Source organism: Parambassis ranga, chromosome 2, assembly GCF_900634625.1.
Source record: "Parambassis ranga chromosome 2, fParRan2.1, whole genome shotgun sequence".
NCBI classification, from domain to species: Eukaryota; Metazoa; Chordata; class Actinopteri; family Ambassidae; genus Parambassis; species Parambassis ranga.
In genome coordinates, this window is record NC_041023.1 from 10,422,451 (window position 1) to 10,438,501 (window position 16,051).

Sequence of the window (16,051 nt, forward strand, 5' to 3'; positions counted from 1 at the left end):
AGTTAAGCTATTAGAACAAAATGTTCCTGTTCGGTCAAAATGCAGTTTATTTGGCACAGAGAAATGTTAATGTAATTAAAATACCTCCACCTCCGGTCCCTTCCACTCTCCTCCCTCTCCAACACTTAATAACAAATCATGCCTCACTCATGCCTTTTAACGAGTTAAAAATAGAACTTCTTTGTATATTTACTATGTAAGTTAACTTAAAAAGTGGCCTGTGGCAGTTTTTATATACTTTTTCATAAAAAGACATTTTGTTTTTTCTTCAAAATTCTGCTTTCATGCCATCTCTGGGTGCCTGAGATTAAGAAATCTAGAAAGACAAAAAGATGATGTGATGACATTTATGAGCAGCTGTTGATCATTTCTGCTCATATAAACATCAAGAGGAAAACCTACCAGAGACATACTGCAAGAGTCAAGGCTGAACATAGCAATAATAATAATAATAATAATAATTAATGATATAAAAGCATGTTTAAACAACATCATCAAATTCACCCCCCTCTTCCTCCTCATGCTGGCTCTTCAGTTCCAGTTGTTTCATCCTGCATAATAATGGAGAGTAAGTTGTGTGTTTATGTGGCAACCACTGGTGTGTCCATTCACCAAAACACCTGCATCGTCCTTCAAGTGAGCTGCTAGATTTCTTCAGAAAAAGTGAGTAATCTGTGATTTTTTTAAAAAAAAGTGTCTTTGCGGATAAGTGATGAAGAGAAGAGCCATTCTCTGCATACAAAAAGCCAACGAAGCACAAAGACAAAGCAATATGAACAAAAACATGAGTGTTCCAGAGAGAGAGAAAGGTGGGTGTGTGAGGGAGGACCGATTGTTTCAGTCAGTCATGTCAGCTGTCCATCAGCTCCTCAGCTTCTGTCACAAGACCCATTCATCAGTCTCCTAATAGTCACCAGAACCGCAACACTCTCCGCCCCTCTTTCTCCTTCCTGCATCTACAGAAACTTCTGACTTGTTTGGATCCTGGGCTAATGTGGGCGGGTCTGATTGATCATCTTGAGCCGTGATTGGTCGATGACATCCAGTAGGTTCTTGGCATCGACTGCAAGGGCGTGAGCTGCCATCAGCATCTGTTTCTTGTAGTCCTTTTGTAAACTGGAGGACAGAAAACAGTCAGCATGTGATGCAAAAAATAAAACATAGAAACATACAGTGTGCGTGTGATTGTGTGTCCAGTCCACCTTGTCATCACATACTGCTGGGCCAGTTTCATCTTTGCTATCAACTCTGCCAGGTCTGAATTGAGCAGCTTCTGGGCCATTTCAATCTGTGAGGATACACAGACCATCAGCACAGTGATATGATCAGCTCTATACAGGCACTCTCAGTTAGAGGCTACATATAAACTTGTTTTGTGTATTTGTTTACCTCTCTGTGTGTGCTGGCTGGCAGCACAGGAATCGTCTCATCCACTGTTGCTAATAGAGTCCTCAGAGCCAAACCCACCTCCTATCCAAATACACCAACACACCCACATGTTAGGCTGTAGTTTATGACTTTATTATACTTTCCAACCTCTCTTGACAGTTTTAGTGTGTTGTACCTTCACCATGGGGACGTACTCCTCTGGTGCAGCAGGCTGAATCCTGTTGGACATCTCAATCACAGCTTTGACCAGCCCCGTCACATTCTCATACACCTTGTCGTTGGAGCGATCCAAGTTGGCGGTGGGGGGTGGGCTGATCTCCTGAGGCTGCAGCTGTACCAAAGGATTTTTTTGAGTAAATGATTTTATTTTCTACAGAGAATATTTTCACAATTGACTATAGACACGGTGAGTTCTACACTCAGACTGACCACAGCTGTTTGTGCTGCCATGGCTGAGCGTGAGTGGCTGCAGGTTCAAAGACCAGACACTAGGTGGGAGTATTTGCAAACACTAAAACTAGATAACACGTATTTCTACTTACATGCATTTGTCGCTACATATTAGATATGTCTGACATTTCTACATTAAATGAGGAGAGTATAGGAATGTTAGTACATTTATCAGAATCAACCTGCATTAAGTGATTTCTTTAAACCAATACAATACAATACACACAAAACACTGATTTCCTTCTTTAACAATAGTGTGTTTTTTTTCTTTTTTCCTATTGGTCAAACATCACTTAATGCAGATTTAATGAATGCTTTTTTAAAGACTATGGTGCAGAAAGACAGTTACCACAATGACAATGATGTTATTACATATCAGATAAAGTCAAAGGTGACACTCTAACTTTAATTTCTTTTACATAAAAAATGTTTAGTGCCACCCAGATATATCAGGTAGCCATGACTTTTGATGGAAATGAAAACAAAATGTTTTTCCTGTATTGTCAAGTAAAAGAAACTCGACTAAAATTCAGACTTATCGAGCTTCTCTACACATGAAATTGATGGTCACTAATAGGTAACTAACTCTATGATGATAACAGACACACATTGATCAGCTTACCCTCCATGGCTATAGGGAGGATGAGGGGAGGAAAAGGAAGAGGGGAGTTGGGAGGGAGGGAGTGTTGGTTGGATAAATGCAGAAGATCAGGTCAGAAAATGTGGATAAGGAAAAAGAGAAAAGTGGCAAGGTGTTAAAGATGTGATGGATGGACATTAATGGCAAGAAGGAGAGAAGGAGAAGGAGGGGGGGGAGGAACAGAACGTTAGGCCAAAGCCCACCACAGGCAAGGCATGACATGACAGAGCATGCAGCCATCATCACAATACCAATTCAAAGAGTAATGCCACAGCGGGAAACCAGGCATGTTAATTAAAACACAAAGCAGCAGGATTTTAAATGCAAAGGGAGAAAACTGTTCACAGAAATGATCTTTATCAGATACTCTAGACTTGTGTGTTCGTATGTACCTTGACCCCTTCATTGTAGCTGTCTACAGGGCAGAGACTGGCCAGGTTGCCAAGGTGACCAGGAGCTCCAGGGCGTGGTGGTTTCTTAGGAGGGGCCACATGTTCTGTAAAAAGCACCATTGTTACTATGGAGTATCCATACATGTGGAATACACAGCACATTTTAAAAACTATATAGTGTAATTTTTTTTTCTGCACTACTTTCCAAAGCATTGGCTGATCAGCCTGTTAGCATAGCCTGCCCTACCTAATGTACAGACTGTATAGAAGGGAGATCAGGCAGATTCTAACATACACATAACATATATACCCACCTAAATACTATATGTGAAAATGAATTAACAATCCACTGACAACCTCTGTGCATACTACTATAGTGGTTCTCTCACCTGGTTTCCCTACTGGCTGGTAGATATGTTGGCTTCCACCCTGTGTAAAGACACACACGTTAATATTTGTGAATATAACATTGATCCTACAGAAGTAAATGTTATGAAATACTCATTATATTAAGAGATACTGTTGCAGCAATGTCTCTGTTTAACTACAGTCATTGCTGTGGGAATATCATAAGGCTAAAACAGGGATTCTGTCTCAGCTTCAGGATCGTTTACAGTAAATGTGCAGTGCTGCTGGGTTTAAAGTTCCCATGAGTCCTCTGTGGTCAAGTGGCTGGTATGCAGGCAGTGCCCTTCATGGCACACAGACAGAAATACTTTCTCTTCTTCTCCCAGTGTCTGCATTTCCTCTCTGTTTGTCTGAACTTATTCCTGCTGTTTCCCTTTCTAATCTCTTTCTTTCAAAGCATTCCTCCATCCATTCATATCAGTGTCTGACTTGAAACATAAGCCCAACATCCTTGATGCTCAACAAAACCACACGTGGATCTATTTTTATTCTAAATACCAAGAAAATATTCACATGCACAAGACTGACCAGTGCTTGTAGTGTGCCGTCCTCTTTGTCGATGCTTCCTCTGCTGTTTCTGGACTCTGCTTTCTGCAGGGGAAACACAAGCAGACTTAAGTTAGTAGCAAAGTAATAACACAAAACCCAAGAAGAAATTTCTAAAAACACAAATGCAAGTTTCTCCAGGGAGCACCAGCCACCCGTGAGTTACAGAAACAGAAACACCTTAAACACAACATTTAAAGAGAAAACTGTCAACATTAAAGTGTGTTTGCAGAATATAAATTCCACCTGTGACTCCCACCTGTAGAACTCCATCTACACTGTGCCTCAATAATAATGTTACAAAACACTTCATTTGCACTCAGTAACTAACTCCATCTCTCCCTCTGTTTCAGTACCGTTTTGGTGAAGCACGCCTTGAAGAGATGCATCCTGGGAGAATATAGGTTGATGAAGACAGGAGGAGGAATGCAGAGAGTGGAGGCCATCGAAAGAAAGGCAGAGATTAGGACTGAAAGTATAACAAGAAAGAGGAATGGAAGATGGAATTGCTTAAGGCATAGAGAGTCAAAATGGAGTCAGAAAAGAATGGAGTGGGAGGAAAGAATGGAGAAAGTTTTTCCAAAGGAGGAAAAGCTCCACTGAGCCACAGAGACAAAATGCTGGAGAAAAAAGATCCAACTCTCCTCTCTGTTTCTCTCCTTCTGCTGGTTTCTCCCTCCCACTCTTTCCATCTCTGCAGCTCCCTGAGTCTCTCTCTCTCTCAGATGGGTGAGTCCTTGCTCGTTCCTCCCTCTCTACTGCTGCTGCCAATCCCACTTCCTTTCTCCCTCCCTCTGTCCTCATCTGTTACGTTCCTCACCCCTCTTTTCTCTTCAGTTTCACAAGTTAATATTCACTGTTATTCCCTAAAATTATTCTGCAAAAGCACATCTGATTAAAAACTAGAAACTAGAAAAAAAATGTGATCCATAAAAATGTGAAACTTGTTGGACGTGCATAATGGAATATTCCATGCTTATTTAAGTGTACTACAAACATCCTGAAATACTGTCTGTATGCTGAGTGACACTTAAGATGGTGAATTTTTTTGGGATTTGACAGCAAGCTACAATTTACTGCCTTTAAAAATCCATTTTTGTGGTTCAACCATCTGTCATAACTGATGGTCAGTGATATGTGATTGCTCCATTGCTCCATTTTCAGCTGCAAGAACCGTAAAATTATCAGATTAGAGGAGGATCAGCAGAGGATCTGAATTCCCCACACTGTTTGTATGAATTCCTAACATGGTAACAGATCAGAGGAAAGAGTTCACTGGGCAGCAGGCTGTCTTTACTCTATCAGGTGTTAGGAATCTTTTTCTTTTAATGTAAAAATTCACAACGTACTGCGATCAGCTGATTTGTGCATTTCCACAGGTCACTGATAATAAATGAATCAGAAAAGCAGTTTGTCACAGCCCAAACAGAATAATGGGATAAATCACTTGTATGATTTTCCATTATTCTACACTTGGCTCAAAACAAACTAAAAAATGTGCCCATCAAGACAAAACAGAAACAATCTGACCTGAAGAGAGAAGAAAAACAGACTTATTTTGCAATGAGCTCAGTCATACAAACACTGAACTGAGCCAGTTCAATGATCTGAAAAAGTTATTCTGCAGCTCAGCTGGCAACAACAACATGCACTAAATTTATTATACTGAAGGAGTGCTGACATAAAACAATTTTTCAATTTTTCATCTACATATTTTTTCTGTTTTCTGTCTGGTAGCATTTTGAGGGGTTGGTTTAGGTAAGTTAGTGACATTTCTCTGATCACATTTAACCACAAATCTTGTTAGTAACTTCATGATTTTTCTCTATGATGACACAAGCATTTAAGATAATCACATAACACATGTTCTCCAGTTTGCTAACTGTTTGTTTTGTCCTGCATGTGTCTGTTTCTAAATTACCATGAAGCTCTCCTCCTGCTCCAGCCACCGCTGGTCATCCTCCATCTGCTGCTGCTGAATCATCAGCCTCTCCTCCATCATAGCGTGACCCACACATCCACTGTCCTGTAGAAAAAAAAATATTTAATGTGAAGTGATGCTCTTTGATGTTTGACAGCTGTTAACAACCATTGTCAGCCCCTCACCATTGTGAAGGTTAATCCAAACAAAAAGGAAATTACACAAATGTATAGAAAGCTGAGACTTTAGTTAGTGTTAGTTTCACCTGCTAACTGAATAAAACTTGGAATGAAGGATGCAGCTTTGATCTTTGGTTAGAGGTGAAAGCACTGGAGGGCGTGTGTGTGTGTACCTCCATGTTTGGGCTCCACAGTGCAGTATGTTCAGGTCTGTGCTGACTCCAGGAATCAGTAGGAGGGAAGCTGCCTCCTACTCCTCCTACACCACCATGAGCCGATGGCTGGATGTGGACAGATAAAAATGATTTGTGATATAAAAATCACCCTTCCCTTTGTATAGTTGTTTTCCCTGGCATGTGTACCTCACTGCACCATTTACATGACTGGAAGATTTAAGATTTAATCTCCAGATTAATTTATTATATATAATTATTAATTCCAGTATTTGTGATACATGTATATGATTGATAATAGCATGTCTGCTAAGAATTTTAGAGGCCTTTTAAAACTTTGTCTGGTGTGTTATATATTTTTTTACTGATTATATATTCAAGTTGGACCTTAATAGTAGATAGAGTCCTTATAAGGATGAAAGACAGAGAGAAGCTGTGAGAGCCATGCAAGCTGGAGAGTGGCGTTGATTTGTGTAAGTGCAGGAGCGAGCGGCCTTTAGCGCTACAGGAAATGCCTGCTGTCTGCTGGGTTTATGAGCAGAGGAATGACTGAGCTCAATGTCTCGTTTTCTCTGCCTTCACTTTTCTCATCCTGACTTTGACAGCACAACTGTCATGAAAGTTTCTAGGTTGTCCATTATTGTGAAAATAGCACTCACACTCGGGGCGATCAGAGACTGAAACAGTTTTACAGTGATTTTACCAGTATTAATAAATAATTGTTTGTTTTTGAGAATTTTGGTTACATGAAAATGTTCCATTTAATATATTTTCCCCCGCTTTATTGCAGAGCTTAGTTTCTTCACCGGACTTGATGAGCTGTTTTCAGACTTTGTTTTATGTGGATTGTCTGCCCAGGCCCTACCACAGATTTGTTACCAATAGTTCACAGAAATAATAATCACTATAATAGACAATAACAAAAATTAAATTAAATAGTTGATAAGGTACTTCTCTTAATTCGGTACAAGCAGTATTAGGTGTACTTGTTAAGGGATTCTAATTAGGTCAGACTGCTTTCTGAATTCCTTCATCTTTCTCTGCCCCACTGCACAGTGCAGCTGCTTCTACCTAAAGTCAGAGGAAAACACTGCCGAGGCCACGGTGAATGAAAAGGAACAGAGAAGTACAGTTTCCACATTGCTTGAGATGTGTGTGGCTTACCGGGAAGTGGTTGTGCTGGGGGCTGGTAAAGAAGCCTTCACTGGACCGAGGACTGGGGTACCCTGGTCTGCTAGGCTGGAAGCAGAGAGTCAGTTTGTGTAAGTGCCAAACACTTGAATGAAATACAAGAAATAATGAAAAAGTGAAAGAAAAAACATGATCAGCAGTCACAAGTATTAATTCTTACTTTAGGTGGTGCTTCATCAGACCCCCCAGAATCCCAGGAAACTGTGACCTGTCTCCTCATCTCCATCCGGAGTCTCTCCTCCTGTTGAAGCTTCTCTTCCTCCAGTATGGTGCTACAACAGTGACAGACTGACGAGTTAATAATACTGAAGGTAGTGTAGTTCTTTACCTCGACAAGTCAACAATTAAGAAGACAAAGGTAAAATATGACTTGGTATTTTTTTTTTTTTTTACCTGAGTTGTGTTTTGAGTTCAGTAAATCGTGGTCTCTTGCTGGGATCATATGACCAACACTTGGTCATCAAACTATAGAGAGTAGGAGGACACTGGGGGGGCATAGCCAGTCTCTCGCCATTCTCTATCCTGCCAATCACATCGTTGTTTTTCACCCCCTGGAAGGGCTTGATGCCGTACATCAAGATCTCCCACATACAAACACCTACAGAGGACACACACACACAGGCAGAGGTGTTTACTATGAAATGCACCCATGGACACAGTTGAAAGAGAGACAGAAGAAAACCGTTTCTCACCAAACATCCAGACATCACTGGCAGAAGTGAATCTCCTGAAGTTAATAGATTCAGGAGCCATCCATTTGATAGGAAGTTTTCCTTTAGAAGCTGAGACACACAAACAAGGATATATTGAAATTATTACCACTAAAGATTCCCATCATTATTATTCAATATCATTATTAGATTGTTCCTGAATTTAATCCCCAGAAAGGCACAGATTTAGTAACGTTCAGGTCGAACAGGTAACTGAAGTCACCAGTAGATGGTGGTAAAGTACTGGAAACTAAAAACAGAAAAGTGGAGGTCTTGAATGAGTCTGAAATAGTTTTCAGTATCAAAACTGTGCACTGTATATGCAGATTACCTTTGTAGTAGGAGCTGTCCTCCATGTATCGTGACAGACCAAAGTCTCCGAGCATCACACAGTCGACTGAGGATACCAACACATTGCGAGCTGCAATGTCCCTATAAATCAGAAGTTGTGTTAAATTTATCATATAATCTAATCTAACCTTTTTGTGTGTCTGTGTTTACCTGTGTACAAAGCGTTTGCTCTCCAGATAGGCCAGCGCTGTGCTGAGCTGGTAGGCAAACAGAATGAGCGAGGCTAAGTCGAGACTGTACTTCCTCACCTGAAGGAACGAGCGCAGCTAAAGACCCAGAGATACAGAAAAAAAGATTGTTTCAAATCTGTAAGATTCCTGCCTTTGCCAGTAACAGAAAACAATATACACTGCCAGAGGTTTACCTCTCCAAGAGTACAGAGCTCCATAATGATCCACACTGGGTTCTCTGTGATCACACCGATCAGTTTAACAATGTGAGGGTGGTCAAACTGACGCATTGTCACTGCAAGAGAGAAAGAAAAAAAACACACAGAGCATTCATGAAGTGTTGATCTGTGAGGATGGAAGAGTTGACACACAAACAATATGAGGTCTTACATGCTTCTTGCAGGAACTTTTCTCTGACGCTGTCGGAGGTACAGTTCTTACAGGTCTTAATGGCGACATTGAGAGAAGGTTTGTCCTGCATGAAACGGTCCACAAGGTCAGGTTTAAAATCACAAAAACGACATCAAAAGATTTATTGTGTTTTTCTACATACTGGACTGTTGTAGACTCCTTGGTGCACATCGCCAAACTGACCCTCTCCAATGCAGCGACCCAACTCTATCCTGTCCCGCTGGATCTCATAGTCCCGCGCTAAGAGGGAGGATGAGTGAAGAAGAGGGAACATGTGAGATACATACACTGACCTGATGTATTTCATACTCATCACATCTGATGTGCTCTTAATAACATATGAGAGCTGTGAAGCCAGTGTCAAAACCCTCAACACCTCTAACTACAATTACAAGTAATTAACATGCACTCATATACACAAACACACCACATGAAGCAAAAGCATGCACACTAGAATCCCACATATTTCAGCATCTTCCTGTACTTACACAGGGGGAAAAGGAGGCTGTGGGGTCAACATATAAACAAGGAGCCCTTAATAATAAGATTGACTGAGATAAAAACATGATGGACTCAGTGCATGTAAACACCCACATCACTAACGGGGACTGGGTGTGTTGAATAACATACTGATGTGTGCAGATGTACTGAATCTGAACTGTCTTTGTTATGGTGTTTGCCTGCAGTGACCTTTTTATGCTCAGTGAATATATCCCCCACAAAAAAGGAACTTCTAGGTTCCGCATGCTTTGACATTTATGTGTTATCAACATTTCTGCCTTGTTGAAAAGGTCAGCTAACATTTCTGCAGAGGTGTATGAACGTCAGCTGCCAAATAACCCCAGAGACAATGAACTAAAACAAAGTGTAAAAACGGTTCAACGGTTTAAGTAGGAAGATGATCATCAGGTAAATATTCTGTGAAGGTTTATGTATCTCTGAGGCTAAAGAAATAACTGACATTTTCACATCAACCACACACCCAAATAATTTAACAGTACCCAATACACATTCCATTAGAACAGATTTACTGTGATTACTCCAAACTGAAATATACTTGAAGAAATCAATAACTGCTTCAAACATAAAAACACCACAGAACCATAAATCAGGAAGACAAAAAAGACAATGTATCGACAGCATGGTGTCATGAGAACCAAGCCAACAAACAACAAGAAGACTGTGAGGGTTTTATCTTATTAACTAATTAATAATTAAGTTTATTGATTGGCTCTCCATTCCATTTCAGTTCCGTCACCTGAATTCACCTGGATGAACTGTGGCTATAAAAGACCAACATCCACAAATAAAAACAAACACACCATCAGTCTTGAAGTTTTTCTTTGCCAGGTACAAATAGTAACAGAAATGTTCTCACATTTGACTAGATGATTGACAAGTTTGTGGCCAACACAGGCAATAGTTTACAAAGGTCTTGTTACAGGCATGCGCACTTCAGCTTTTAGTCATTATGCAGAAAAATTAATAACTTTTGTGGCATTTTGTGTTAAAGATTCACACATTTATCTAGCTTCTCTTTTTTAACCACTAAGCTAGGAACATAACCTGGAAAATAATCTCTGTCCTCGAAGTCACCACACAGGAGATCATTTAAAGATCAACCACACAATGTGCTATGTTTTCTAAATTTGACTTCTAGCTTTGACCACAAACTTATCAATGGCATGATGGGGGAAGTATACCAAACAGGAAAAACACCTGCTACTACAATTACCCTAGAGACTATATAAATAACAAGAACCTGGAAAAGAAAAACAAAAGCTCAACGCATCTCACTGGGACAGAATGAGAGAGACAGGGAGGGACTTTTACCTTCAACTACTCCATAGCTCACTGTGTTGGCGATGGGAAAAAGAGGAAAAAATAGAGATGAAGAGAGGGGGAGAGCCAGACAGCTGCTTTAAGATTGAAAATAGCTCAACACACACAAACACACGCACACACAAACAGACATACAGCAATAATTGGCTCATATTCCCCTTTATCTGAAGTTCAGTCATAAGTTAGAAAGCAGGCATGTTTTATAGCTTTTACTATTTTACAGCTGCATGCAGTAGACATGTACACACATACAATGTCAGACACAGGGTCGGAAAATATGTCAGAAAGTCTGCTTAGAGGAAGTTGTAGAAAGAAGGAAACAAAAAAAGGCAGAGAGACAAAGAAATAAGGACAGACAGGGAAAGACTGAAAAAGGTTGTGGCAGGAAAAGGAGTCCATTTACAAAGTTGGCCACATAATCAAATACATGAGTACGTTGTACTGGCCAAAACATCCACATTAAAAGTACTGGAACAGAGCCTGAAAGTCACTATTACTTAGAGAAATACAGATTTTGACAAACATGAATACATGAATGAATCTGACAGATGTGATGTGTCTCCATGTACCACATGTGTACAGTATAATTCGTAGCCTCTGGCCAGTGTCTCTGCTGTTTATAGAAAATGGAGAAACTGGCCTGAACTTGATAGCTGCTGCTAAGCTGAGTGTGGTTTAATGTAAATTCTCTGGTTTGTTGTGAGAGTGTGTCTTGGAGAATGTCACATTTCAGATCATTAGGTAGCAAAACTAAATTACCATTTGTCTAAGAACATAAGTATTTTGACGATGATTAACAGAGAAATAAAAGGAGAAGTTGATTTCTTAAAATTAGCCGAGAGGCATCAGGAGGATTGAAAAAAGTGTTGACTTACTGGAGGGCATGGTGTATGTGTCCTCTTCATCAACTATCTCTGCATAGTCATCAGTCTCTGTAACATTCAACAGACACAGAGTAAAAATATAGATAGATAGATAGAAACATACAACAGATTATAAACAATGTAACACATACAATAACACATGCACAGGACTGGATTACCAACTAGATTCCCTGATACACGCTCAAATAGCCAAAAACTAAAGCATAAAGCTAACAGAGCTACCAGAGTTTCAACAACTCCTGCGCAAAGCAACACCCACACAGCTACTCTCTATCCCGCTTCTCTCTCGCTCTCTCTCACACACACACACTTGGCAGAGAGTGTCAGCTGAGCATGTGTTGTGAATATCTGTGTGAAAGCAGCTGGATCGCAGGAGTTACTGCAGCAGAGGACGAGTACAAGAATGGAGACAAAGACAAATAGAAAACAAAAGACGAAAAGGAACGTTAAGTAGTGGAAAAGGTGGAGCGAGATATGCACAGAGAAAAGAGAGAGAGGGAAATATAAAGGCACACTGACATGTAAGCAGATGATAGCACTTAAGATCAAATTTGCTGCACAATCAGACAGAGTCGGCAAAGGAGAGAGCCAGCAGGAAAAAAAAGGAGGGAAGATGGACTGTGTGTATCCTAGCCAGATGGTGGTGTTTAAAATAAAATCAGTGTGCAGACTCAGCTGTTGGAAACAAGAGTCAAACATCTGCTGTCCTGAACACTCTGCTCACAGCTCTGCTCAGGATTCAGACTGTGTGAACGTGTTCCTAAATTTATCAAAAAAAATAAAAATAAATAAAATAAATAAAAAATTTTCTAAACCCTGTGACTGATTCTCTCAGGAATCCAGCTGATGCTAAATAATACACTGAACAACTGTCAATGCAGTTGTACTAGTGCCAAAAGAGATAACAAGACTTTTTAGGAAATGTTTTTTGTTGCTTTCTAGGAGACTTAAGGAGAAAAAAGTGATTTAACCTCTGTCTAAAGATAAAAACCAACACACACTGCTGCTTCTCTTTATGTTCCATTACTGCTGTACATGTGCGATAGCCCAGAGGAGATGAGGTTGGAAAATATTTGTACTAAACCATTGCTATGTGCGATTTATGTTTCACATAAGAGGAAAGAAAAGCTTTTATGGTCTTAATATCCTCATATGAGCTGTAATAAAAACAACAGTTCTGTTTATTCTGTTGCTATTCGAAAAATTATTGGGTTAACAGATCATAAACAGCAGGGTATCACAGCAAAGGAACTCTTTTATACTAGCTTCCCTTTGTTGTTGTTTTTTTAACACTGCAGCTTAATAAAATGACTTCTCCTATGTATAATAAGAAATGTATTTAGGAACATTTGTTAGTTTTTACTGAGAGAAGCCCTGTTTGTATCATTCTACATATTCATGTGGTTTGGGATGTGTTCTAAAGAAATGACCATTTCTAAGTTTGACTAGTCTAACTTTGTCTTCTTCTGCTTTCAGTAGAGTGTGTGTATGTGTGTGTGCAATCTAGCTAGCCCATTATAGCCAGGAATGCACTCGCTCTTGATTCCAGCAAACCTCTCCCTACTCTGCTGTGTGTGTGCATGAATGTATGAGAGTCCATGTGTGTGATTTTGCATGTATGTGTGAGAGAGAGAGAGAGTCGGTTGCAGAGGTTTCCTTTAGGAGAAAAACCACTTAACTTACAAATTCTGCTTCGCAAGGTTAAAAGTTGGTGAAAAACAACTGTAGTGGTTTTTAACTTCCACAATTATCAGGAATAGGCAGACACAAACACACGCAACACGTCTGCCACTCTAGCTACTAAAACAGTCACATAACTACATAACTGCTTACCATAACATTCTATATGATTTAAATCGCACTATAATAACATAATAGAGCACAATGTGCCATTGTTTTGGAAGCAGAAATGCATGCATAAACATCAATCCCCACATGCTACACTTCCCACAAAGCGTGCAGCCTGTTGGTTGAGCAGGACAAGAAAGACATGATAGATAAACAACAGCATAACTTTACCATCCCCACTAAGATCTTCTGCAGGGTCCCGGAGAGCATGCAGGAAACAGGACAGCAGAGGAGGAGGACGGTGAGAGAGAGGGAGAACAACAAGGAGAGAGAGAGAGAGAGAGAGAGCAAAAGAAGGCAGAGCAGACAAGAGAGGGAGAGAGAAGAGAGAGGTTAGAGCATGACAAGCCATGAACAAACATGAAAGATGATGCAGCATCTGCAAAGCCAGTAAGCAAGCAGTTAGTTCAAATCCAAAAAACTTCAATTAATGCAGAGCGGACAGTTTGTCAAAATATGCAAAGCAGTGTTTGAACTCTGGTGTAGTTTGACTGAGGCGGGCTGTGTGCCAAACTGTAAATTTATGTGGGAGTTGAAGAGTTAAAACTGTATATGGTTTGCAGACAGAGGATGCAGCTGTGTTAGCGTAATGGAAACAGGTTTGTTACACTGGATCACCTGATCTCTCATGTCTAGCCAACTTACTTATAGGAGGCTTAGAGTGCAGGAAGGACCACAGATTTTATTGTTTTTGTTCATTTTGGGTCTTTACGAGAACACACAGAGATCCATACTGGAGCTTCAAAGAAGTGCACAGTAAGAAAATTAAATTCTCAAACAGTATGTCAACCATGCCTGCATATCACATTTGGAACCTCCAGCAGAAAAAAAGTTTGGATAGTTGTTTAAGTTCCAGCAAGGAAGCAGCTGCTGTCCAGAACTTTCTCCAAGCAGTCCTCCAAGCTACTGTCGACAGCTGCCAAAGCCACAGATGGAGACGCAAGGTCACCTAGTGTCCCATTTATCAACCAAGTGACACGTAGAAGGTAGCATGTGCTTGTGTTTTCATTAACATGAATCATTCCTAAAGAGCAACTGTTTTCCCAGCTACAGAAATCCATCACTGAGCTGGTAGTGGCTGGTTGCTTGAGGGCTTTAACAAGGCATCTACTTGGTGGTTGAAGCCTGATCTTTTAATGGAACAACAACTTTTTTGAAAACTTACCACACTGCCACAAGCTAAGCCGTGCAATTTTTAATGAACTTACACAACACATTGAAAATAATGATTAAAAATAACCTAACTGTATCTTTAGCAGCAAAACCAATTTTACTCTGGTATCATTATTGATGAATAAACGATGAAACAGGAAAATATATATGTTTAGTAGCCTTTGTCAGCAGGCTGGGTCAACCACACATACGCCTGCTTTTAAGAGAGAGACACCTCTCTGTCTTTTTTATTTGTGTCCCAGAGTTTTTGAGTACTGGTGAATTTTATGCAGCAGCACACAACCTGTTATTGTGGTTAAAATGTGTGTGTCAGACTGAACAAGTGAAAGCAACCAGGCAGTGAGGACAGTTTAGTAGAAAAGAGCATATTTTAAACTGAGGCAGATTGTGATGCAGTAGATAAAAGTGTGCCAAAACTGGACTACAGATCAGTCAAACTCAAATAACACTTAACAGCATACAGTATTGTGGGAGACTTCCTCTGAGGGTATTCTACCCACCATCTGTGTGTCCTTATAGGAAGTGAAGTTATCCAGTAAGCATGATCATCAAATCAGGAATTTTACTCCACCACATCACAATTTTGTGGATATGCTCCTCTACTAACTGTCCAATGAGAGCAAGGGATACCATTGGGTGGTGAATCTGAACAGAAGACAAAGGGGAGGAGGAAACGACGCGCCTTGGTTGGCTTAGGAGGTGTCGATGTCACTAGATCTTCAGCCAATCAGATGGGGAGAAAAGGACCAGAGTGTGAGAGGAGAAAAAACACAAGAGTGAATGGATGTGAGTGAGTGCAGAGGGAGTGGGGAGGAAGTAAACAAAAGAAAACACAACTAGAGAGACAGGGTGGTAGAAACAATCCCAACAGAGGAATGAACAATGAGAAGAAAAAAATGATGGACAGAATGGAAAGACGTGCTCATCTTCCTCCTAAACCATCTGTTCCTTGAACTGATGTGCATGATTTTAAAGCTTACCTGAAACGGAGATCGCTCGCACTCCACTCCTGACTGCTTCTAACTTTTTCTCATTATTAGATAGTCTAAAGAAGAGAAGAGAAGGCAGCAAAGTGGGCATCAGTTACACAGCATTGAAAGGGGTTAACGCTCCAATAAAACAAGAAGAAAATATCAAACTGAATTAATTCCTCCTTGTCAAAGTAAGATCTCATAAAAAGAACAAACAGTGGAAACTGTTTCTCACTTGCAGCTCTTTGAAATGGAAAAAGCACCTCACAGTGACTGTGAACTATTCCTTACTGGTTCTATTATGTCTCTGCCTTTGCCGTGGTCTCTTTTTCTGTGTCAGCTGAGTACTATCTTTACATCTCAGACCACAACGGGCAGAGGGAAAAAAGAGAGAGAGAGAGA

At 40.2% G+C, this 16,051-nt stretch overlaps 1 protein-coding gene across 11 annotated transcripts in view; it reads right to left on the reverse strand.

The window, feature by feature from the left end:
• Positions 1–677: 677 nt before the first annotated feature.
• LOC114432494 (focal adhesion kinase 1-like) overlaps positions 678–16,051 on the reverse strand; it is a 40,065-nt gene continuing 24,691 nt past the window's right edge. For 3 of the 11 annotated variants that reach the window (XM_028400538.1, XM_028400537.1, XM_028400530.1), the window contains 23 exons: positions 15,659–15,723; positions 15,309–15,395; positions 13,677–13,694; positions 11,649–11,705; positions 10,765–10,785; positions 9,074–9,171; positions 8,911–8,995; positions 8,715–8,815; positions 8,501–8,616; positions 8,331–8,431; positions 7,982–8,071; positions 7,683–7,887; positions 7,450–7,561; positions 7,263–7,337; positions 6,099–6,206; positions 5,747–5,851; positions 3,808–3,870; positions 3,261–3,300; positions 2,872–2,975; positions 1,565–1,720; positions 1,390–1,470; positions 1,203–1,288; positions 678–1,116 (listed from right to left, as the gene is read on the reverse strand). In XM_028400538.1, the coding sequence (XP_028256339.1) occupies positions 990–1,116; positions 1,203–1,288; positions 1,390–1,470; positions 1,565–1,720; positions 2,872–2,975; positions 3,261–3,300; positions 3,808–3,870; positions 5,747–5,851; positions 6,099–6,206; positions 7,263–7,337; positions 7,450–7,561; positions 7,683–7,887; positions 7,982–8,071; positions 8,331–8,431; positions 8,501–8,616; positions 8,715–8,815; positions 8,911–8,995; positions 9,074–9,171; positions 10,765–10,785; positions 11,649–11,705; positions 13,677–13,694; positions 15,309–15,395; positions 15,659–15,723 (2,101 nt within the window). In that variant the 3' untranslated portion in view covers positions 678–989. Of the gene's footprint in view, positions 1,117–1,202; positions 1,289–1,389; positions 1,471–1,564; positions 1,721–2,871; positions 2,976–3,260; positions 3,301–3,807; positions 3,871–5,746; positions 5,852–6,098; positions 6,207–7,262; positions 7,338–7,449; positions 7,562–7,682; positions 7,888–7,981; positions 8,072–8,330; positions 8,432–8,500; positions 8,617–8,714; positions 8,816–8,910; positions 8,996–9,073; positions 9,172–10,764; positions 10,786–11,648; positions 11,706–11,788; positions 11,907–13,676; positions 13,695–15,308; positions 15,396–15,658; positions 15,724–16,051 lie in introns of those variants that run through there. The other 8 variants (XM_028400535.1, XM_028400531.1, XM_028400532.1 and 5 more) reach the window with 8 other exon arrangements.